The sequence below is a fragment of the Hydra vulgaris genome, chromosome 14, assembly GCF_038396675.1.
Source record: "Hydra vulgaris chromosome 14, alternate assembly HydraT2T_AEP".
NCBI lineage: Eukaryota > Metazoa > Cnidaria > Hydrozoa > Anthoathecata > Hydridae > Hydra > Hydra vulgaris.
Genome location: NC_088933.1, coordinates 28,859,526 through 28,886,369, shown reverse-complemented (window position 1 = coordinate 28,886,369; position 26,844 = coordinate 28,859,526). Strand labels below are relative to the sequence as shown.

General features: G+C 27.9%; 1 protein-coding gene and 2 long non-coding RNA genes across 3 annotated transcripts; 2 read left to right on the top strand and 1 right to left on the bottom strand.

The window, feature by feature from the left end:
• The first annotated feature begins 488 nt into the window (after positions 1 to 488).
• LOC136091029 (uncharacterized) lies at positions 489 to 1,106 on the top strand. The gene has a single exon (XM_065818013.1). It carries the CDS (start codon positions 489 to 491, stop codon positions 1,104 to 1,106), a length of 618 nt encoding a protein of 205 aa, XP_065674085.1.
• Positions 1,107 to 13,649: 12,543 nt separating this feature from the next.
• On the top strand, positions 13,650 to 19,916 carry LOC136091204 (uncharacterized). The gene is made up of 3 exons (XR_010643777.1): positions 13,650 to 16,408; positions 19,361 to 19,407; positions 19,734 to 19,916. It is a non-coding gene; the product is annotated as an uncharacterized LOC136091204 (long non-coding RNA).
• A 1,330-nt stretch (positions 19,917 to 21,246) lies between these two features.
• Positions 21,247 to 26,616, bottom strand: LOC136090534 (uncharacterized). The gene is made up of 3 exons (XR_010643474.1): positions 26,548 to 26,616; positions 21,717 to 21,785; positions 21,247 to 21,429 (listed from the first exon to the last, which is right to left on the bottom strand). It is a non-coding gene; the product is annotated as an uncharacterized LOC136090534 (long non-coding RNA).
• Between the last annotated feature and the right edge of the window lie 228 nt (positions 26,617 to 26,844).

Sequence of the window (26,844 nt, the reverse complement as noted above, 5' to 3'; positions counted from 1 at the left end):
CGAAACAATAAACCCGAATCGAACCGAACCGATCAAATTATTTTAAATAATACAAAAAAACCGAAGCCTTACCGAAAAACCTTTTAAAAACCAATATAATTTTAAAACACCCAAAAATTATTCTATATTGAATTATTAAATAATATATAATTGTTTATTTAACTTGAAAAATTTCAAACCACAGAAAAACAAAGTAAAAAAGGAACACAATGTAAACATAATGAAGTAACGAAGTAGTACGCAGAAGTAGTAGGCAGTAGTACGAAGTAGTACGCAGTAGTAGGCAGAAGTACGAAGAGCTACTCGTCAGGGATTCCGAAAGCAACCCTAAACGCTTACATGCATATGTAAGAAGCAAGCAAAGCGTCAGTAACAACATTACATCGCTTGAAACAGTCAATAGCAACATCACAACCGATACCGACGATATATGCGCATCGTTAAATAACTATTTTCAATCAGTCTTTGTTTTAGAGCCCAAAGGTTCAATGCCAGGCTTTGAAAGTCGTACTGAAGCTGTTTGTTTCATCGATCCAGCAAGTTTCTCTATCGATATGGTACAAAAATGCCAAAACAACCTTGATGAAAGAAAATCAACCGGCTACGATGGATTACATCTAAGGGTCCTTAGTAAATGTTCAGCTACCTTTGCCAAGCCTCTTTCGCTTATCTATAAGTGCTCGTTTGCAACTGGTGTAGTTCCTGAATTATGGAAAAAATCGATTGTATCACCTATTTTCAAGAAGGGGAGTAGACTTAAAGCATCCAACTACCGGCCAGTCTCGCTCACTTCCATACCTTGCAAAATTATGGAAAGTATTTTACAAAAAAGAATAATGGAACACTGCGTTGCTAATGGTCTAATTTCTCCAAATCAGCATGGCTTTGTTCATCGTAAGGGATGTGTATCAAACCTTTTAGAAACTCGGGATATCATGACGGAAGCAACTCACTGCAGACATGCAGTAGACGTCATTTACACAGACTTTGCAAAGGCGTTTGACAAAGTACCACATAAACGCCTTCTTCATAAGCTGAGAGCGTACGGTATTCAAGGCGCTCTTCTTGACTGGATCGCAGCTTGGCTAAGCAATCGATGTCAATGAGTGGTTATAAACAGCATTACTTCTGAATGGAAAGCAGTCACTAGTGGTGTGCCTCAAGGCTCGGTCTTGGGTCCATTGCTATTCGTAATCTTTGTAAACGACCTGGCGGACAGTATTACTCATCATATGAAACTGTTTGCCGACGACAGCAAAATAATAGGGATAATTAAAAAGGAGTCGGACAACATCACTCTCCAAGATGACGTTGACAGAGCAGTGAAATGGTCACATATTTGGCTCTTGCATTTCAACGTTGAGAAATGCAAAGTAATGCATGTTGGGCGCGGATGTAACAAGTCAACGTACAACTACTCAATGTCAAACGTCGACGGCACCCGTCGTCCTCTCGAAGAAACCGAAGTCGAAAGAGACCTTGGTGTGATGGTCTCGAATGACCTTAACGTTAGACCGCAAATAGAGTCAGCCGCATCAGTAGCGAATAGAGTGCTATGGCGATTCAAAAAAACATTTCGCAGTCGCAGTTTTTATTTATGGCGCACTCTGTATCTCACTTACATTCGCCCCCATCTTGGGTTTGCTGTACAAGCCTGGTCACCGCATTTTAAATCAGACATTGCCATTCTCGAGCAAGTCCAACATCGAGCAACAAAAACAATATCGACTATTAAACACATGACCTATGAAGATCGACTCCAACGGCTCGGTTTAACAACTCTTGAAGAACGCCGCAAAAAAGCAGATCTAATCGAGCAATTCAAAATCACTCGTAAACTCGAGCTTGTTAGTTTTGTCGTCCCGCAAAAAATTTCAAAAAGTAAAGATAAGTATATTCTAAGAGGCCATAACCATAAACTAGAACGTCAGATGGTAAAAAACTGCGAGGAGCGGTATAACTTTTTTTCAAATAGAATTGTCGCCCCATGGAATGCGCTTTCGCAAGAAGCAGCGAACGCTCAATCCATCAACGCTTTCAAAAACAACATAAGAAAGTAACTTTATAGATACAATCGCTGCTTTGTCTGTAGCTTATGTATCTCCATGTTCGTCAGCATAGGGGGGCCTGGTGTAGCACCTCTTTATCAAATTATAAAAAGATTATTGTATTTGTATTTGATCACTGAATAATAATAATAAAAAAAATAAAAAAATAATAATAACAATAGTCCGCTAACAGCTTGACGTGAAATTAGAATTATTATTGCGGACCATGATGGAGTAAGATTTATTGAGATTTGGATATCAACGTCTTGTAAAATGAGAAGAGAAAAACTGACCAATTTATGATCACGTCCTCAAGCTTCCCGATGCTTCGAAAACATACTTGAAATATTTAATAAACTTTTTGGTTCCGTAAACTCAGTGTTTGGTATTTTCAAAGTTTTTATTATTACATTTAAATTATTTTTTTCGAGATTTATAAAAACTGTTTGTAATTTGTTCGAATTGCAAGTAGTGTTGGAAAATAATATTGTTAAAATTGTATAATATCAATAATTCTTTTAATTTGTGAGTTTCTTTATACAACCAGAATTAAGTTTAAATAGCCAGAAATAGGTCTTTTAACTAGCATCTAGAAAATTGATTATTAAACACATGTTAACATCAATTTTTTTGAAAATTTTTTATAATTGTTTTCATTGTTAAATAATCTAGTTAAATCCAAATTTTTTTGTTTATATGACCCAATGTGAACTTATTTTTTAAATAGTAAATGTTAAGTAGCCAGATATTTGCAAGTTTACCGTAGCGTATAAGCTTTTTCTAAAAAGATGCATTTTTTATTTTACTTAAATTTTTAATATTGTATATAATATTCAGGGCCGTTCCAAGAGGAAGGGGGCGTAGGGGTGTCTAATCCCCTACAAAAATCATATTCAAAAATTAGTCGGCAAATTTGGATAGTGGAGACGGCAAAACAGGATCTGTTGTTGGCAATCGGCAAATGTTAGTCAGCAAAGCCCTCTTCCTTTTTTCTTTCTTTTTTTTTAAAGATCTTGGTCGTCAAAATGTTTTTTCTAGGGCTTAGTCAGTGAAAACCAAATTCGTCACCCCCCCCCCCCCTTTAAGATTGCTTTGCGATAAACGTGATAATATTTACCTTATTATATTGTTAATTTGAAAACCTTGTTTTCTAAACTGTTGTTATTGTATCCTAATAAGCAAATAGATAATAAAACTGAAATAATCAAAATATTTTATAGTTAAAAGACGTAAAATAATTTAATATTTGGATTGTAACTAACATGCATTATAACTAACGTGCATTGTAACTAACGTGCATTATAACTAACGTGCATTGTAACTAATAATGCTTTAAAAAAATAACTAAAATACTTTTTAAGGAATTTGAAAAATTGTTTAGTTAAATTTATTTATGTTGAAGTATGTTATCTGCTTATATACTTGTTCAAAATCATGTTGTTTATTTATTTATGTTCATTATACGGTTTGGTTGTCTAACTTACAATTTTTATTTTATTCACATTAAAGATGCCGAAAGATAGTGATATTTGGAAATTCTTTGAAAAGTTAAGTAAATAGGAAGCCAAGTGTAAAATTTGCTTTAAATCTTACAAATTAAACTGAGGCAGTACTTTAACAATAGCCAGTACGTCAAAACTAAAGATGAAGTATTTTGGAAAGAACATCTTTTGAAAACCATCGAGACACTAAATAAACAAAAACTCGGTAAAGAAAAAGAGACAACTACAATTGAAGTTGCATTGTAAGAAACCAAAACTATGGGTTAAATGATCCATTAGGTCAGTTCTTGAAGGCAAAGATGCAATCAAAACACTTGAAAAAGCCAATAATGACTTTGAAAGGTCATGCCCTTCAGATGATCAATGGAATGCATTAGAGTACAGCATTTAATTTCTTGAAAAAATTTACAAGATTTCAGTAACCTTATCAGCCGATAAAAGATTATGTGGTACTAAAGATGTGGTTCTTGAATTATATTCTTTGCACCAAAAGTTTCTATTCCATCAACATCACAAACACAACCCAACAAGCACATAAAAAAGTGATAAAAATGTTAAAGTTAGTTACCGCGAAATACTTATAAAAAGTCTGAAAACAAGGTATTTCAGCACGTAGCACAATTATTAAATTGGATTTAGAAACTGATCATTATTTAGCGGCCAAAATAGCTGAATAAACAACAAATATTTTAGAGGGGTAGAAAGTAATGAAGTTGCAGTACCCAATTTTATCAAATTATGCACGAAAATATCTTTGTATATCAGCAATATCTGCAAATTTAGATTGGGTTTTTTCTCAACACATCAAACGTCAACTTCGTAGTTTTTTGAACTATGTTGGCGGTTAAAAATATTGAAAACTACTACATACCAACTCCGTATTAGAAAATTGTTGAACTCAGTTTCTACAAGACCGAATCCATTTAAATCAACATCTGACTAGTCATTATTCTCTTGAGTGAACCACTCCAACTAAATTTAATGTCTTCTGATTCAGACAATATAGATTTAACATCTTTTGAAATTGTCTTTAGTTTTTGCTTTTAATTTGTTGGTGTTTGGAAGTTTTCTGTTTTGATGTTTGTACAAAACTTTGGAGGCCATTTATTTAACAAATTTAGAGTTACAGATTTTTAAAAATACCAAAGAAAATTGCTCAACTCTGGCGTTATATTGACGTTATGTTGAAGAAAAATGAACTAACGGTAAAATTGTTATATTTGGCGTTATATTTATTATACTTATCTTATTTTTACAAGCACAATATTAAAAATACAATAAGAAGTTTAAAGATACGAGTCACTAAAGTAAACCAAAGTCACTTAAAATAAAAAGTTTTAAGATAATAGTCATTAAAGTAAATTATATAAAGTAAATTTTTTTTATTTGAATATGTCCATTTAAATTATATATAGTTTGAGAACATTTAAAAATGTAATACAATTATTAAATTAAACTAAAAGTAATTAAAACAACGTCTAAAGTTTACTGATACAAAGTTAACAATATTGGGTAGTTTATAAATATTTTTAAAATATATAATCTGTAATCTTATCATTGGGTACAGGATGCTAACACCAATAAAGATTACAAAACGAGAAACAAAAACCTGCGAAAAAATATCTTTAAATCATGTGTGGTTTATAAAATTTATTCATTTAATTGAGCATTTATAAGTATTGTGAAAAAGTATAACCTTACCATTGCTACTAGATTTTGGTGTCACTAAAAGATACAAAAGAAAAAATAAAATAAGCAAATGACCCCAGTAAATTTATGGAATATATACTTGATAAAAAAAAGGCGTGTAAGTTTGCCACTGGTACAAATTGTTGTTGCCACTAAAGATTACAAAATTAAAGTGAATATAAAAAAAGATATCTAATAATTCATTTAATCATTTTTGAAAAGATATAATATATAATATTACCATTGGTTTAGATGTTGTTGCCACTATAGTACAAAATAAAAAGGATGTAACACATAATATTAAGATGGGTCTTAAGTATTTTGAAAAGACTCAACCATAACTACTAATGCTATCAGAATCAATGCCATTAAATACTAAAAAATAAAATGGAAAATAAGCAAATTGGTAATGTTCAAACTTTATCATATATAATCATTTTGAATAGAAATATTATATCACATTATTATTGGTACAACATGCCGATGCAACTAAACAACACAAAATAAAAAAGACAATTTAAAAAATGCCTTTCTTTTAATTTAGTCTTCAAATTTGTAGTCGTTAGTATTAGTTTTGAAAAATATAACTTGTAACATTATCATTTGTAACACGTTTACCACATAAAATTGCTAAGTCAAGAAGACAATAATAAGTAATCATTTGACGCGCAAATTTATTTTTAAAAGATATAATCTCACCATTGCTACCAGATGTCAATTCCGCCCCAGCAAATCACAGCTTTAAACTTTATGGAATACTTATTTGTATTGAAAAGATACATACAGCATAACCACCAGTACCTAATGTTGTTGCCACTAAAAATATATTGTTAATAATTTAAAAGATTCCTTCTCATATTGTATCATTTATAATAATTTTGAATAGATATAATATATACTAAATTATCATTTGTGCAAGATGTTATTGCCATTAAAGAATACAAAATAAAAAAGCTAGAATATATAATATTTTGATTAGTCGTTTATAATTATTTTGAAAAGATATAACATTACCATTGCTGCTAAGAGTCGATGCCACTAAAGAATATAAAATAAAAGGGTAGTAAGCAAACGACAATTAATAAATTTATGGAATTTAATCTCATATTAAAAACATACATGTAACTTTACCACTGGTACTTTAAAGCTGTTGCCACTAAAGATTACAAAAAATACATTTTCTTATACTAAGTTATTTATAATTATTTTGAAAAGGTACAACCTTACCATTGCTACAAGATGTCAATGCAATTAAAAATAGCAAGCAAAAAAAAAATCATCTAAATGTATGTCATTTTTAATGATTTTAAAAAGATATAATCTGTAATATCATATTTGGAAAAAATTGTTAGCACCACTTAAAAACACATCGTAAAAAAAGATATAATAAAAAATCATTTAATTGGTTATTTTCAACTATTTTGAAAAGATATAACTTTACCGTTGCTACTAGATGTTGATCTCTCAAGCAAATTCAAAATAAAAAACTAAAACAAGCAAATAACCCCGTCAAAACTTATGAAGTAAATACTTGTAATGATAAGATAAATTTACCTCTGGTACCAGATGCCGATGGGACTAAAATCTATTTAACAAAAAAGGTTGGTTAGTAAATGATACCTATAAATTTTATGAAATAATTACTTGTATTGAAAAGATAAACGTGACTTTACAACTGCTACAAAATGTTGTTGCCAGTAAACGATTGTTCTTTTATTAGTATTATTTCATTGCTAACTGAGTGTAAAAAAGCAGCTATACCTTATTTTCATCGTTAAAATGATAAAAAAACAATATTTTTGTATGTTATGCTGTAATGCACTTGGTTCTAAAAACAATGTGTCAGAACCTAATTTTCTAAAAAATTCACTGAATCACATTTTCTGAAAAATCACTAAAAATTTCTTCATGGTATGCTGCAAAACGCTGAGAAAGTTAAGAGCCAGTTCTCTTGATCAAATTCATCAAATTATACCATTCAAGAAAATCAATCGGGATTCCAAACAAAAAATCAAAGCTATACCATTGAACTTCAAAGCTAAGGTTTGGAGCAAGTATTATAGGGAAATCAATCTAGATTTTAAGCCATAAATCGAAGCTAAGGCAGTTATACCCTTGAACTTCAAAGTTGAAGTTTAGAGTTTATTGATGTTAGCGCTGGTTGATGTTGATGTTGCTTTTTACAATTTGAGAGTCCTACTTCATTTTTTATTATCTCACGTAAGTTACAACAAACTATTCAAACTGCTAGAAATAGTTTTTTCACTGATCAGCCAGCTACTCCAATCGGTGGAAAGAACTGTAAAACAATCATCTGAAGCCTTAAAAAAAATTTATGGAAGGGTGAAGAGGCATATTTGCATGCTGGTTAAAAACAATATCATTGCATACTATATGCGATCATTGTATACGTTCTTCAAAGTAATTTAATCATCTATTATGTCACAAATATATATTGAAAACGACAGACATTTCTTTAAAATACAGTTTGTTATTTCTTTCAATATGAGAAAAATAAAAAGTTTTGAATTGCAATAATAAATGTTAAAAATTAGATAAACCATACCCAGGGCGCAACATGCGAGATAAAAGTTCTAGCTTCCATTAAAGTAACCTCAATTAAATCAAAAGCAGAACTCTCTGTGAATACTCTCAAATAAAAAAGGATCTTGCAAAAAAAAAAAAAAAAAATGATAATAACTTTTTTGAGAAAACAGACAAATAGTCGAAAACTTTGAAGTGATTTCCCAAAATTGTGAGCCCATGTATTCAGAAAAATAAAGTATGTTTAGACCGTGGCTTAATGTATAACAAGTATTTTTTAAAACATATTTAACAACTTTATATTTATTAAACATAAATTAACAATCATATAGATTACTAACTTATTTTTAGAAATAAATTTTTTTAAACTTGTACTTCGTTATTATACTTTGTATAATATTATTATAAGAATCTAGAGAAATGATTTAAAGAATACGTCAGTGTTTGTTAGACAATTTCAACAGGTTTTGCTATTTACTATTACTATTTTGTTGATGCCTTTTTTATTTCGTTTTTAGTTCCTATATATTCATTTTTTTTTTTCTAGTTTTTTGAAAAAATGTGGTTTCTTTTAAAATTAAAATAAAACTTTCAGCGCATTAGTATTAGGACTTCCAAATGCGACCGCCGAACTATAGTTTTGGCTTCAATTTTGATAACAGAAATGCCTTATTCAGTCATTATATAGATCGGTGGTTTCTGATATACGATATATCAATGTAAATCTAGTTTGTATCTATGTACTATCAATACATTCCTACTTTGTTGAACAAATGCAGGCAAATTGGAACTTGTCACGACTATTTCGCTACGATTTTTATAAGCAGCTTTTATAGCCTTCATGATTTTTTTATGTATATAAATAATTTTTACTAAAGTAATATAATCAATAAATTTTATTATTATATTCATCTATTAATATATTTAGCACTTTGCAGATTCATTTTCAGCGTTTTGATCAGGAAGAGCCTAGAACAAAAAAATATAACTCAGAATGTGACTGAAAAGTATAACGGATAGACTTCACTATTTGAAAAAAACTAGTGAAGCGTACACAATTAATAATGCAAACATAAAAGTATAACGCCAAAATAACGGATAACGTTTACTTTTTTCAAAGTCATACGTTTCATTGGCGTTAGTTTTTTTAGAGTGTACATAATGGAACATCTTCAAACAAATAATAGATATCAGCTACAGTTAAAAAATGTTAAAAAATATTAATATAATTCATTAAGTGTGTATAAGATACGCTATCAGCAGATATCAGAAACATTCAGTAAATAATTGGTCTTAGATCATTTGATTTAAAAGCCTTTAAAAATTTTTTTTTTTAAACTAATACCCTGCAGCACTTGAGGTATACAAGATAGTACTACTTAATTACTTGTCACTAGTTGCTAGGTTATTTTTGTTTTGGATGTCTCTCAGAGATATTTCTAACTTTTAAAAATGTAATTTTTTAGTTGTTTTTTTTTTGGTATGATTTTTTATTTTTAAATATAAATGTTAAACTATAGTTATTTAGCAAAAATGCACCACAACCTATAAAAGTCCCTGTTTTACGGTACATATTATGCCTTTTTAACTGGTAAAATAAACAATGCTAAATTAAACTATAGACAAATCTTTCAAAAAGATACTATAGTATAATTTAATTCTACATTAAATTGTTTTTTTAATAAGGAACTTCGTATTCCGAAAATAGCCATAAAATTCATATACTTTAAATTATCGGCCCCCGTAAAAAATTTTGCTATAAAACGTTTTTAAAAAAATTAAATTTTACGTTTAAGTATTTATTTATAGCTTTTCAAAAAATTTTCAAGTGATTACACAAAATAAAACATCAAGTATTTAATATATTTGTCTCTGTTTTTTGTCAAAATAAGATGGAGCGAAAGTTTTTTCTAAACACTCTGCTTTGAATCGAATATATAATGGGGTTCACAAACGAATTGGATATACGCCAAAGTTCAAAAACCTGATAAACATTTGAGTTAACGTCAAACTCAGCGTTGAAGATAGCAAGAAAATACATCAACCTATTCGGCAAATTACAAACGATAAATGCAAATAAAACAATTTGCATTGTTATTATTGTTTTTTTTGACATTCAAGTAAAAAGTTTCCATTTAATTTTTTATGACTTTCGCTGAAATTGCTATTACAAATAAAAAAAGCTGTATTTTTGATTGATAATGAAGTTCTTTGAAAGCATATTATTCATAAAATTAATGGGATGAGGGTATTTATTACAAGCTTAATTTAACGAAGTAATATTTTTATTTGATTGGAGAAATAACTATATAAGGAATAACTACAAGTGTTACCTTGAGAACTGTAAGAAGGTGTGTACTTCATATTTCCGACTCTTGTAATAAAATGCAGTAATAGTGCGATTAATAGCAAAAGCAAAGTTTAAAAAAATCGTGTCTTTTGTTGATTTCGTTTATAACGAAAGTGGTTGAACAACAACTTGTTGACGCTCAAAATCAGTATAAACTAGAAAAAATGATTTTTTTTTTTTTTTTTTAAATTTTTATTTTTAGGTGCCCCAAGAAGTCCTAACGGTCTTGTCACAGAGCACCGCGGAAGTGCATTTAACCTGGAAGTAAGTTCACACCTCCTTCCTTACCGTGACGCGAAAATTTGTCCAGAGCTCGTTTCGAACTTGAATCTCCTGCTCATAAAGCAAGCGCTTTAACCACTGCGCCACGGCCGCACAAAGTATTGTGCGGCCGTGGCGCAGTAAGATGGACGCGTCATCATCCAAAAGTATTTGGATGATCACGCGTCCATCATCCAAATACTTTGAAGATCCAGCAAAGGTTTTACACAACCAATCTCCTAAGATACCCTTTGGGTGTTTAAATGCATTAGTTGTGTGTAGTAAGCTAATGAAGTAATTGACGATATAAAGTCGAAAGCTGCCAATGAAAATATTAAAATGAATAATTATTGAATGTTAAACATTTTTTTATTTCCTTACCTAAAAGAACGACAATCATCACAACTAAGTTTCCAACAAATCCAAGTATTGTGATGCCTCCGTACCAAAGAACTTCCATGTTTGGAGTTTAAAAGAGTTTTTAGAAGCTGTGTCCTAGAAGAACTATATATAAATTTATGAAAGTTAATAAATATTGTTTTTTTTTTCTTATTTAAATCAAATAAAAATAAAAGTTATTGATAAAAAAATCTAAAATAATCATTAAATTTTTTTTAATAAGTATTAAAAAAAAGTTGCAAAACATAGTTGCACAAAATCATCTAGAAACGCGGACCCCAGTTTTTATATTTTTTCGTTAAAATAGATTTGTTTATCTTGCATTAAATACTATGGCAAGCAATTTTGTAAAATACTATGGCAAGCAATGATGTAAAAATTTTAAGGTGTTTTGTTCTATTTTTAAGATTATGTGATTTGAAATATATTGACTTGAACAAAAGAGTTACATTTTTTGAAGTCTATGTGAAGCGTTAAATTTCCAATGTAAGCTTTGCAAAAAAGTGTTTAGGTTTACAAAACTTTAATGGGTCTCAAATTCAGCACTTATTATGTCCTTCAAGACAGAACTCTAAAGACCCAATAAGTTAAAACACAAGCCAAAGCACTATGGTTTCTGAGACCCGAATTTTTGGCAGAAACTTTTAAAGTATTAAAAAAGATTTATTTATGTTGTACCTTAAAGTAAACCGTTCAAAGAGATAATAAACGTGCTCTATTTTTAAAATTATAGCTTAGTTGGTTAGTAATATGCACTCAAGTTGAGAATATTTTTAACTCAACTCACTTTCTGTGAGTTAGCGTAATGTGAGCTGTTAATTTATTAATACATATCTTGAAATAATTAACATTTTTAAATTTTTTTGTTGAAGTTATTGTTGTTGTTGCTGTTGTTGTTGTTGTTGTTGTGGTAGTTATTATCTTTATTACAATATTTATTCAAACATATACAAGAAATAATTTACAGGTAGAAAATTCGTTAAAAAGAGGAAAACCTTTTAACGAATTTTTAAAATTAATAATATTTGATAAACAAAACAATGAACGCGGACACTTGAAGAAAACCATTAAGTCTTGTCACCAAGAACCGCTAAAATTAAACGTGATATATAAATGATTGTTAATAACTGTTAATTTGATAAAATAGATTATATATGATATTATAATTGATACCATTTAAAGCAAGTTCTTCAAGTTCTCTTTTTCTGAAATATATGCAGATTAATATTATCTTTAAATTCAACATTATCATTAAAACAGTCTTTTAGAACTTCTTTCTGTTTATAATTACTTCTGATTTTATTGCAACTGATATTGGTCAGATTAGCTAAAACCCTGATACTGGTCAGATTAAAAGTCATTAGCTGAAACCCCACAACAAATAATGTGAAGAATATTAATAATTAAAATTCGTAACTTTAATTTATTTCTTCATTTTTGGCTTAAATTATTGAACTAAAAACCATAATTTTAATAAAATTTTAAACTGAACTAAACTAGTTCGATGTTTTGATGATTTGGTAATTTGTTTGGACTTTTCTTTGTGCTATTAGTAGCTGCGAAGTTTTCAGTTAATGGTTGGGTTTTCGGATTCCCGTAAATGTTACGCATAGTCCTCCTAACTCATCCAAAATTCCAAATGGCTCAACCATTTTAACAAATTGTAAGCAGATAACTTCTATAAATCAAAAATTGGCTGTCAGATAATTTATAATTAGTAGGCTGCATTCAACCCAAAATATTGCAAAACGGTATTTTAAAACACCATTTCTTAAATCGGCTGTACCTTTTCAAAAACTTTTTTAATAAACTTTACCGGGGTTCGTGCCATAAAAAGATTTTTTTTTATATTGTGAGATAGTTACACACTCAGGCACACACACATACACCCACACACGCACACACATACACACATATATGTATATATATATATATATATATATATATATATATATATATATATATATATATATATATATATATATGCATATATATATATGCATATATATATATATATGTATATATATATATATATATATATATATATATATATATATATATATATATATATATATATATATATATATATATATATATATGTATATATATATAAATATATGCTTTTCAAACTAAATAAAATTATAATTAACAAAAAATTCAATTCAATTACAGAATTAAATTTTGCAATCAAATAATAAAGAAACCGGAGACTCAAAGGGGAGTTAAAAATTAATTATGTTAAATAATTGCCGTAAATAAAAAACACAAAAAAAAATTACATTACGTTACAGTACACACAAATAAAAATAAAGTCAACTTATAAATATGTTTAAAAAAGCAGTTAAACTCGTATTGCAACATATTTATGCAAATACGTATTTACACAAAGTATCTGTATTATATTACAATAAGCTTCCTGTTAAAAAAATAAGAATATACACATTCGCATACACACAAATATTGAGCTTCGTCTAAATTTTAAAAGTAAATAAGTTTACTTTCATTGAAAAATATGATTTTTTTTTTTAAGATTTTGTTTAAAAGAATCAAACTTAGGTTCTTGAGAAATGTTTTTAGTAGTATTTAAAACTATAATAATCCATAAATATGGTCCGCGAAATGAAATAAAAAATCTTCCAAAATTAGTTTGAGAAAATGGTTGTCAAATTATATTTCATTCCAAAAAATATATGTATTTATATCTCTTTGCAAATACAAGTCGCAGATAGAAATTTTACATTTATACATAAAACAAAGAATATTAAAAACATTTAGCTCGTATATATTGAGACCTGTTGCGTTAGTTCGCTAACGCAGCAGCTTGTTGATTTCTTGATACTATATATAAAAGAGAAAGCGCTCTTTTCGCTGTCTCTCTCTTGCGTTTCATATTATTCAACGCGTGACTTGGCTTTTGCACTTGGCGCGATCCAAGATTTTATTGTAAATAACAAGTCGTACCTTCAAAAAATATTTTATAAGGTAATCTTATGAACGCGATTTAATACTAGAGTCCCTTCTAAACTCTTTATGGAGCCCACAATTTAAAAGAGAATCGAAGATTTAACTAGCTAAGTTGTTTTTATTTTTATCAATTATTTTGAGATTTGAGATTTTTTGAGATTTATGAAAAGACTACTACAGATTATTATATATTAATTTAGGTGAAATTGATAATGTTCTTCGTGGAGAATACGATTTACGTTTAAAGAATTACGTTTAAAGACCAAGTTACCAGCTAAGTGATTTTATTATTTGAGATTTAAGTTTATGTTTAGTGATTTTAGGATCTATTTAAGTTAACATATCGTATGTATAGGAAAATTAGATTAAATTATATTAAGATCAAATTAGACAAGATTTGCGATATCCTTTTGCGAAACTTCTTAAGATTAAATTCAGTTGTTCAAAATACTGTCTGCCATTTTGAATTTTACTTTATTGCACTATGTTTGTCGTTTACTGATAAGTTTCAATTAAATGAATTATTACAAACTAAAAATTACAATTAAAAAATTTTAAAGTCCGTGAAAATTAGAACTTTAAAACGTTCTATTTAACTTAAACATTCTAAAATTAATTGTCTTTATTGAGAAATAAATACTTTTAAGTTAGAAATTCTCCTTCAAATTTGACGTAAGATTTGTGAAATGTCTGTACAAACAACAAAAAGAAGAGTGCGAACTATGAATGTTAATTCTTTAAAAAAAATATTCGATCAGGCCGACGATTTAATGGAAGACGTTAACCATAATGAAAATTTATCAGAACTTATTAATTCAAGAGAGACGGCGAATGATAGATTTGAGAGTCCTAAATCCTACTTATTTTAGATGACGAAATTTCAATTTTAATTGATGACGTGGATGAGTTACAAATTAACGATGATTTAGCTATTGACTTTACATTAAGCTTCAAGAGAGAGAATTCTAAAATAAACAATTTTTTAAATAAATTTTCTATTAAATCTAACGACGATGTGAGTTCTACAGTACCACTTAAAAGTAATCAAATGATTAAACTTCCAACCTTGAAAATTGAAGCATATGACGGCAATTGGGAAAATTGACAACCCTTTTGGAAAAATTTCGACTGTGCAATAAATAAAAATGATGACCTAAGTAATATTCAAAAAATGACTTATTTAAGGAACTTGGTTCAAGGACAAGCATATTCTGCAATTAATCGTCTGTTGCTTTCAAACGATAATTACATTATAGCTTTAGATATTTTAAAACAAAGATTTTCGAATAAACAATTGACAGTGTGCTTTTATATAAAAAAATTATTAAAGCTTGAACGCATTAACAATATTAAAAATGTAAATTCTTTGCGAAATCTTCTAGATACTGTGGAAATTCAGATACGTAGTCTAAAAAATATTGGTATTGATTCTTCAATGTATGGGTCTTTACTTGTCCCAATAATAGCTTCCAGAGGAGTTCAATTTAATTGTTAATAGTAAACTAAATGAAGATGGAATCTGGGAAATTAAAGATATGTTCGATATTTTAAAATCTGAGTTAAGAGCGCGAGAACAAATTAATTCTTCTAACTCAAATACTTTACCTTTCACTTCCAGTATGTTTCATTCGAGTGATAATCCGATTAGTAAATACGATAAGAAAACTTATTTATAAGAGAAATGACTCTTATTCACCTGTTTGTTTATTTTGCGATAACCACAAATTGTATCAGTGTAAATTAGTAACTAACATTACGGGTAGAAAAAAGATTTTAGGTGATTAAAAATATTGTTTTCGTTCTCTTAGTAATAAACATTATAGCAATAAGTGTTCATCATAATTAAAATGTTTTTCATGCAATCGTTTTCATCATGTATCTATTTGTGACAGTGACAATAGAGATAAACAAAATAACAACAAAGACGGCGAGTTGGCTTCAGTAGCGAGTACATCCTTTCTTTCTGCTTCTAAATCTGTTCTTCAACCTACTGAAACCGTATTGTTACAAACAGCATTAGCTACTATTAAAAATCAAGATCATTCCAGATTTGCAACAAGTCGAATTTTATTTGATAATTGTTCGCAGCTAAGTTACGTAACTCCTGAGACTTGTGCCAAACTTAATCTAAAATGTATTTATAGTAAAGAAATTAACATTAAAACAATTTGGGCACGGTAGCATTTCTGAAGTCTTAGAGTGCGAGTTTCTATTAAAAGTATTTATGGTTATTTTATAGGTGTTGAGTGTTTCGTAAAGAATATATGTTCCCCTTTAAGTGGGCAGCATATTAATATAGCATGTAACCCAGTGAAAAATAAAACCGCGTCCCACATGGGTTCCGCGTGGGTTCCGTATGGGATTGATGGGATTTACGTGGGACGGATTTTCCCATGTGGTATCCGTATGGAAATTTGTCACCTTAAACCCATGTGGGTAATCCCACATGGGTTACATATGGGAACCATATGGTATTTACACACATGGGAAATCCCACGTGGGTTTCCTGTGGGATTTGCATGGGAATTAATTTGAAAGCTGGAAACTAAAAAAAAAACTATTAAAAAATTTTTTAAATCGACATTGCATTGCGTTACGTTTATATTGTGTGAAAATATTTTATATTAATAAAGAGAATGGCAAGCAAGTATGTAAGTACCTCGAATAATGTTTATTTTTCCTTATAGAAATAAGATTAAGATTTGTGCAAATAGACGTATTATTAGGATAATATAATAGTTATTTGAATATAGATCTTGAGTAAATTATTTGCAAACAATTAACTGATGCAAGTTGAAATGTTGTCAAAAACCAATCTTGCATGCATGGGACACTGCAGTGTCCCACAAAGAAATGCAGGTTTGAAAGTCAAAGAATTCCCAATTTTCTTTATTAAAAAAAGAAAAAAATAGGATGGGTTTCTGTAACTTTTTTTATGCTCCAAAACTTTTAACTTTAGATGTAATAAGGTTCATAAAACTTAAGGAACTAACGAAGTACATTGAGGAACAAAAACAGGATATTTACAGAAACTTTTAAATTTTTAATCTGGAGTACCACAGTGTAATTGGTGAATAAAGTCTCTGGGTCCAGTATTCAAAGTAATACGATCTAAAGTAATATATAAATTAAATAAAATGCTTTAAAATGCATGCAGTTATACATATAACTCCTGATAGTTAACTATATGTATAACTAGTTATACATAAAATTTATTATATAAACTTATTTTTTAAGGTTATGCTTGAACAAATTAGAACCAATTAATTCAAATTCAAGATTTAGTTCAAGTTCAAGTTATTTGTTCATTGTTTTTTCACTATTTTATATTTATTTGTTCAAATTTGTTAACTAGTACTAATTCTTACTACAGTAAGAATATTTATCATTGTTGAACGTGATTTTATTAGTAACTTAATTTTACTATCAACATATTTTGACAACACCCTTTACATTTTAAATGATGACAGCTTTACTTTTCTATTGATGTTAAATTTTTTATGTTTCAATAACTCAGATTGAATTTTAACTGAATTATTATAAGCTTTGTAAGGGTTTGTTGTATATCAAATGGTGTTGTAAATAAAGTAAAAATAATATATATATATATATATATATATATATATATATATATATATATATATATATATATATATATATATATATATATATATATATATATAGTATTTAGGCTATGAGATCATCCATAAATGATGCCAGTAGATAGAGGAGCAGCGTGAGTTTAACAATAATTGACAAGAAGAAGGGGATGTTGAGACCAAAATATTTTTTTTAATTTAATTTTTTAATTGACATTAAAAAATTAAATTAAAAAAAAAAGTAAAATATTTTATTTTAAAAAAAGTAAAACTAGCTATGAGCAGGTTTTAGAGGTATTTACACCAACAATGTGATCTAAAAACTTCTTGCTTTTGTTGCTTAAAACTGTAGAGGATCATAGGAAAAACAATTTAAATTCAGAAATTAGCTTGCTTATCTGAAAGAACAATTTATGTTTTTTTTTTTTTTACTTTTAGTACTGTTGAAAATAAATGTATAATTGAACCAGAAAAAAATTGATGGTATATGCATTTTTTATATTATATTAACAATTCAGATATACCATCATAATAAGATAACAAAAACTGATATCATTTTCAATGGGAGATAGCAAAAAATTGACTGAGTTTGATAAAGGGTGAAGTTGTTCAACAAACCGGGTCATCATCTGACATCATTATGCATAGATGACCCTACGATTTAAGTAAAATAAGTAATCAATTTGCCATATTTCTCTTTAGAAAGTGTAAGAAAAAAGCATTGTTATGCTGAGAACCTACCTATTGAGCAAGCTTTGACCACCTATTTTATAAATTTGAGAGACAGAAGTGGAAGTGCGAATCACAAAAGAACTAATAACAATGCTCTAAATTGATTTTAACTTTGTAGACTAGCATTAATATAGTATTTAGTAATAATACATGATTTTTATAATTTGTATTTATTTCCATTAATTATCAGTTGTCAGTCTCCATTTTATAAAATGAATTAAAAAACTATTTATTTATAGTATAATAATAATACATAAATACTAGTTTCCTAATGCTATTATCATCACAATGTTAATGGTATTCGTTTTAAAGTGAAATTTTGTATCAATTTTATTGTTTTAATGTTATATATATATATATATATATATATATATATATATATATATATATATATATATATTATTTTTACTTTATTTACAACACCATTTGATATACAACAAACCCCTACAAAGCTTACAATAATTCAGTTAAGATTCAATCTGAGTTATTGAAACGTAATAAATTTAACATCTTTTTTTAGGCTCCAGTTTTGGAGCCTAAAAAAAGTTACAGAAACCTCCTTATCTCCCCCCTATTTTATTTTATTTTTAAAGAAAATTTGACTTTCAAACCTGCATTTCTTTGTGGGACACTGCAGTGTCCCATGCATGCATGCTTGGTTTTTGACAACATTAGAACTTGCATCAGTCAATTGTTTGCAGATAATATACTCAAGAACGATATTCAAATATCATATGAACATGTTAGAGAATGTTCATATGATATTTGAACATCACAAATTTAATAATATTGTTGTGATATGTTATATAAGTAATTCCATAATAGATTATGATATGAAAATAAGATAGGATATGAAGGCAATGATCAAAGAATAAATTTACTTATAGAAATTTAGATGTTTGTTTATTAGTTTCAGAATATTATATTGTGTGACCGCGGCCTTCTATAATAACAGGCCTTGACATCGCGCAACAAAGTTGTTAAACTGAAAACCAATTCCTAATCTGTGTTTACATTTTCATCTTTTAACATTAGACGAAAGTTTGTGTTCGCGCTTTTTTAATAAATCTTTAAAATGTGATGTGGTTTATAAATTAGATATCTTTAAAATGTGATGTGGTATATAAATTTAAAATGTGATGTGGTTTATAAATTAGATAATATTGCTATTATGTTATTATAGAAGTCTATATCATTGAAAAAGTAGGTTTTTACATTTTTGTTTTTGTTTTTTTGTTTAACTACTTATCCTTATTGATCACTTTTTTTCAGGATTCTCCTCATGGGTTCAAGCTCATTACGCATAAACGTTAGTCATTGTAAGTAATAAATTAGGAAATAATTATTTGTGAAATATTGTAGTCATTAATGACTTCAAACTGGATAATAAATAAAATTGCTATAATAATAAGTTTAATTATTAATATTGCTCTCTTTCTCTCTCTCTCTCTGTCTCTCTCTCTGTCTCTCTCTCTCTCTCTCTCTCTCTCTCTCTCTCTCTCTCTCTCTCTCTCTCTCTCTCTCTCTCTTATATATATATATATATATATATATATATATATATATATATATATATATATATATATATATATATATATATATATTTATATTTATATATATTTGTATTTTTTTTTTTTTTTTTTAGAAAATGTTTGAAGAAAGTTAGAAGATACTAAAAACCTTGGTATTATACAAGCCGAAGCGATTTAATTAATTCAATTGACAAAAAACGGCGTGTAAATCGCAAAAGAAAAAATAATATTTTTAATATTCGTTTTGGATGTATTGATTAATAGCATTTATTTTTAAATAAATTCATTTTGCAACACGTTTTTTAATTTTATAAAATTTCGTCATAATAGTTTAAGGTAAATCCCACATAGGTTATAGGTGGAAAACATCACATGTAAAAGATCAAAAATGCTACACGTTTTGAATACCGAATGGGATAAAGTAGCAAATACCAGATTAAGTTAAGCCTCTCTGAAAGCTTCGATGATTGATTTTAAATTACTATTTAAAAAATTTTTAAATTAAAAGAATTTTAAAAATTATCATAGAAGCACTCGGACTTTCATTTGTCTAGTTTTGACTACTTTTATACCATTTGGATTAAAATATGTGGCATTTAAGATCTATAACATGTCGTATTTTCCACCTATATCCCATGTAGGATTTACCACATAAAACCCATGTGGGATTTACCATATGAAACCCACATGGGACAAAATAATAATCCCCATATGGGTTACATATGGTAAAAACCCACGCGTATCCCATATGGGATTTACCATATGGAATCCATGTGGGATTTACCATATGAAACCCACATGGGACAAAATAATAATCCCCACATGGGTTACATGTGGAAAAAATCCACGCGTATCCCATGTGCGCTTTTTAACTGGGAATAATTATAAACAACTTTAGGGTCTTTGATTAGCCATAATAATTCTAAAGAAAATTTATCAGTTGATATTTTAATAGGAGCAAATTCTTATTGGAAATTTATGGAAAATTCAATTATAAGGGGAGTTACTGGTCCCGTAGCAATTAAATCTAAATTAGGATATTTAACCCAGTGAAAAAGCGCACATGGGATACGCGTGGATTTTTTCCACATGTAACCCATGTGGGGATTATTATTTTGTCCCATGTGGGTTTCATATGGTAAATCCCACATGGATTCCATATGGTAAATCCCATATGGGATACGCGTGGGTTTTTACCATATGTAACCCATATGGGGATTATTATTTTGTCCCATGTGGGTTTCATATGGTAAATCCCACATGGGTTTTATGTGGTAAATCCTACATGGGATATAGGTGGAAAATACTACATGTTATAGATCTTAAATGCCACATATTTTAATCCAAATGGTATAAAAGTAGTCAATACTAGACAAATGAAAGTCCGAATGCTTCTATGATAATTTTTAAAATTCTTTTAATTTAAAAATTACTTAAATAGTAATTTAAAATTAATCATCGAAGCTTTCAGAGAGGCTTAACTTAATCTGGTATTTGCTACTTTATCCCATTTGGTATTCAAAACGTGTAGCATTTTTGATCTTTTACATGTGATGTTTTCCACCTATAACCTATGTGGGATTTACCTTAAACTATTATGACGAAATTTTATAAAATTAAAAAACGTGTTGCAAAATGAATTTATTTTAAAATAAATGCTATTAATCAATACATCCAAAACGAATATTAAAAATATTATTTTTTCTTTTGCGATTTACACGCCGTTTTTTGTCAATTGAATTAATTAAATCGCTTCGGCTTGTATAATACCAAGGTTTTTAGTATCTTCTAACTTTCTTCAAACATTTTCTAAAAAAAAAATATAAATACAAATATATAAATATATAAATATATAAATATATATATATATATATATATATATATATATATATATATATATATATATATATATATATATATATATATATATATATATATAGAGAGAGAGAGAGAGAGAGAGAGAGAGAGTGTGAGAGAGAGAGAGAGCAATTTTAATAAGGAACCTTATTAGTCGAGCAATTTTAATTATTAGCCAGTTTGAAGTCATTAATGACTACAATATTTCACAAATAATTATTTCCTAATTTATTACTTACAATGACTAACGTATTATGCGTAATTGAACACATATTATGCGTAATGAGCTTGAATCCCTGAGGAGAATCCTGAAAAAAAGTGATCAATAAGGATAAGTAGTTAAACAAAAAAACAAAAACAAAAATGTAAAAACCTACTTTTTCAATGATGTAGACTTCTATAATAACAGGCCTTGACATCGCGCAAAATGCCGTAAAAACTGAAGGCCGATTAAACTTTCACTTTTACTTATATTGATATATTTTTATATTAGGTAGGGTGTAATGGCAGTCTATGTTTTCTAATAATAATCTCTAGTAAAAACGGAAATATAAAAAGAAAACCAAAAAATTGTTAAAAGATAATCATGCTTTTCGTATTTCAAATTTCATTAAGAATATTTATGTAATATTAAATAGTATCAATAACAAGCAGAACCATAACAAAGTATATATCTATATATTAGAAAGATAACTGTATTTTTAATTTTTTTTGCTAAAAATGGTAACAATAAAAATCACCAACAATAAAAAACACCAACAAAAGTTGATTCAAGCAAAAAAAAAGTTTTATCAATATATCTCAACAGGGTTAAAGTCCTTATACTTGGCAACTTGTAGTCAATACACAAACAATCATATAAACTTCGTCGCATAGCAAAATACTCATATGCTCTACATATAATATCTGAAGTATATAAAACTTCACCAACATTAACTTTTCTCATAGCATTAAGGTGTTCGAATAGAATATTTGACTGAAGCGAACTTTCTTTATTTTTCAAAAATCTAACTGCTTCAAATAAAGCTGATTTTGTTTTTATTAACTTTAATTTGTTTACAGCTAAATATGAAATATTACAAATTGTGCCATTATGGTTAGCTACAAATGAATAATCATTGAAAATTACTAAAATAAATAATGGAACACCAAGTTTGTACATTTTGTGATTGCTGATGTGCAAACTTTTTTTATTAAGCTGGAAAACAATAACATCGTTATTATCACTTAACAAAGATTGAATATCATCAAATATAAGTTCATCCTCTTTTAGAAAATCATTTAACTCATCTGGTAAAATGTTTCGAAAACCGCTTGAAGTTACATTTTTTCTAACTTTACTTGCTGGTGTGGCTAAACAACTAGGCGGAATATTTTAAAAACAGATGGTGGGTTTAAAGGTCGTTGCTTCCCATATTTGCTTTCAAAAGGTGCTTCATTTGGCCAATGCAGTTGACATAATGCTGTATAGTCTGTAACAATAAAACCAGTTCTTGGGATAGCTTCACTACATCTTTTTCTCTCCTCTAGATTCTTCGGGAATTTATAAATTGATATTTTTGTCGTAGTTGAGTATTGATATTTTTGTTGTAGTTGTAATTGATATTGTAGTTGTATAAATTGATATTTTTGTTGTAGTTGAGATAGTTCGACTTGCAAAGAGATACACAGCATTTTAAAGGCATTTTTAAGGCATTTTAATTATTAAAAAAACTTATCGTTAGTTTGACAATATTATTACCTTACAATGTTAACGCCTTGAACCTTTCAACGTTATCGTCTTGATGTTGGGCTATCTAATTTATAAACCAATCACATTTTAAAGATTTATTAAAAAAGCGCGAACACAAACTTTCGTCTAATGTTAATAGATGAAAATGTAAACACAGTATTAGGAATTGGCCTTCAGCTTAACAACTTTGTTGCGCGATGTCAAGGCTTGTTATTATAGAAGGCCGCGGTCACACATAATATAATATTCTGAAACTAATAAACAAACATCTAAATTTCTATAAGTAAATTTATTCTTTGATCATTGCCTTCATATCCTATCTTATTTTCATATCATAATCTATTATGGAATTATTTATATAACATATCACAACAATATTATTAAATTTGTGATGTTCAAATATCATATGAACATTCTCTAACATGTTCATATGATATTTGAATATAGTTCTTGAGTATATTATCTGCAAACGATTGACTGATGCAAGTTCTAATGTTGTCAAAAACCAAGCATGCATGCATGGGACACTGCAGTGTCCCACAAAGAAATGCAGGTTTGAAAGTCAAATTTTCTTTATTAAAAAAAAAAAATTAAAATAGGGGGGAGATAGGGAGGTTTCTGTAACTTTTTTTAGGCTCCAAAACTTTTAACTTTATATATAATAAGGTTCATAAAACTTAAGGGACTAACGAAGTACATTGAGGAACAAAAACAGGATATTTACAGAAACTTTTAATCTGGAGTACCACAGTGTAATTGGGAATAAAGTCTCTGGGTCCAGTATTCAAAGTAATATGATCTAAAGTAATATATAAATTAAATAAAATGCTTTAAAATGCATGCAGTTATACATATAACTCCTGATAGTTAACTATATGTATAACTAGTTATACATAAAATTTATTATATAAACTTATTTTTTAAGGTTATGCTTGAACAAATTAGAACCAATTAATTCAAATTCAAGATTTAGTTCAAGTTCAAGTTATTTGTTCATTGTTTTTTTACTATTTTAAATTTATTTGTTCAAATTTGTTAACTAGTACTAATTCTTACCACAGTAAGAATATTTATCATTGTTGAACGTGATTTTATTAGTAACTTAATTTTACTATCAACATATTTTGACAACACCCTTTACATTTTAAATGATGACAGCTTTACTTTTCTATTGATGTTAAATTTATTACGTTTCAATAACTCAGATTGAATTTTAACTGAATTATTGTAAGCTTTGTAAGGGTTTGTTGTATCTCAAATGGTGTTGTAAATAAAGTAAAAATAATATATATATATATATATATATATATATATATATATATATATATATATATATATATATATATATATATATATATATATATATATATATATATATATATAGTATTTAGGCTATGGGATCATCCATAAATGATGCCAGTAGATAGAGGGGCAGTGTGAGTTTAACAATAATTGACAATGGGGAGGGGATGTTGAGACCAAAATAATGTCAATTAAAAAATTGAATTAAAAAAAAAAGTAAAATATTTTATTTAAAAAAAAAGTAAAACAATTTATGCTAGCTATGAGCAGGTTTTAGAGGTATTTACACCAACAATGTGGTCTAAAAACTTCTTGCTTTTGTTGCTTAAAACTGTAGAGGATCATAGGAAAAACAATTTAAATTCAGAAATTAGCTTGCTTATCTGAAAGAACAATTTATGTTTTTTTTTTTTTACTTTTAGTACTGTTGAGAATAAATGTATAATTGAACCAGAAAAAAATTGATGGTATATGCATTTTTTATATTATATTAACAATTCAGATATACCATCATAATACGATAACAAAAACTGACATCATTTTCAATGGGAGATGGCAAAAAATTGACTGAGTTTGATAAAGGGTGAAGTTGTTCAATAAACCGGGTCATCATCTGACATCATTATGCATAGATGACCCTACAATTTAAGTAAAATAAGTAATCAATTTGCCATATTTCTCTTTCGAAAGTGTAAGAAAAAAGCATTGTTATGCTGAGAACCTACCTATTGAGCAAGCTTTGACCACCTGTTTTATAAATTTGAGAGACAGAAGTGGAAGTGCGAATCGCAAAAGAACTAATAACAATGCTCTAAATTAATTTTAACTTTGTAGACTAGCATTAATATAGTATTTAGTAATAATACATGATTTTTATAATTTGTATTTATTTCCATTAATTATCAGTTGTCAGTCTCCATTTTATAAAATGAATTAAAAAACTTTTTTTTTTAATAGTAATACATATATTTTTATAGTATTTTATAGTAATAATAATACATAAATACTAGTTTCCTAATGCTATTATCATCACAATGTTAATGGTTTTCGTTTTAAAGTGAAATTTTGTATCAATTTTATTGTTTTAATGTTATATTTATATATATATATATATATATATATATATATATATATATATATATATATATATATATATATATATATATATATATATTATATTCATTTACAACACATTTGATATACAACAAATACAAAGTACAATAATAGTAAGATTATCTGAGTATGAAACATATAAATTTATATAGAAAAGTAAAGTGTATATAAAATATAAAGGGTGTGTAAAATATGAAAATAAAATTAAGTATAATAAAATAGTAACAATGATAAACATCTATGTAGTAATATAGTACTAATGTAAATGATATATATAAAAAAATGAATAAATAAGAACATAATGAATTATATGATGAATAATGGTATATGTAGATAATAAAAAATAGTATGTATATATATATATATATTATATGTATAATAGTATACATATAGTTATAAGGAGTTATATGTATAACTATATGCATTTTAAAGCATATTATTTTATTTAAAAATTACTTAGATCATATTACTTTGAAAACTGGACCCAGAGGCTTTATTCTCAATAACACTGTGGTACTCCAGATTAAAAATTGAAAAGTTTCTGTAAATATCCTGTTTTTGTTCCTCAATGTAGTTCGTAAGTCCCTTAAGTCTTAAGGACCTTATTATATCTAAAGTTAGAAGTTTTGGAGCATAAAAAAAGTTACAGAAACCCATCTCCATCCTATTCTTTTTTTTTTAATAAAGAAAATTGGGAATTCTTTGACTTTCAAACCTGCATTTCTTTGTGGGACACTGCAGTGTCCCATGCATGCAAGATTGGTTTTTGACAACATTTCAACTTGCATCAGTTAATTGTTTGCAAATAATTTACTCAAGATCTATATTCAAATAACTATTATATTATCCTAATAATACGTCTATTTGCACAAATCTTAATCTTATTTCTATAAAGAAAGATAAAAATTATTCGTGGTACTTACATACTTGCTTGCCATTCTCTTTATTAATATAAAATATTATCACACAATATAAACGTAACGCAATGCAATATCGATTTAAAAATTGTTTTTTAGTTTCCAGCTTTTAAATTAGTTCCCATGCAAATCCCACAGGAAACCCACGTGGGATTTCCCATGTGTGTAAATACCATATGGTTCCCACATGTAACCCATGTGGGATTACCCACATGGGTTTAAGGTGACAAATTTCCATACGGATACCACATGGGAAAATCCGTCCCACATAAATCCCATCAATCCCACACGGAACCCACGCGG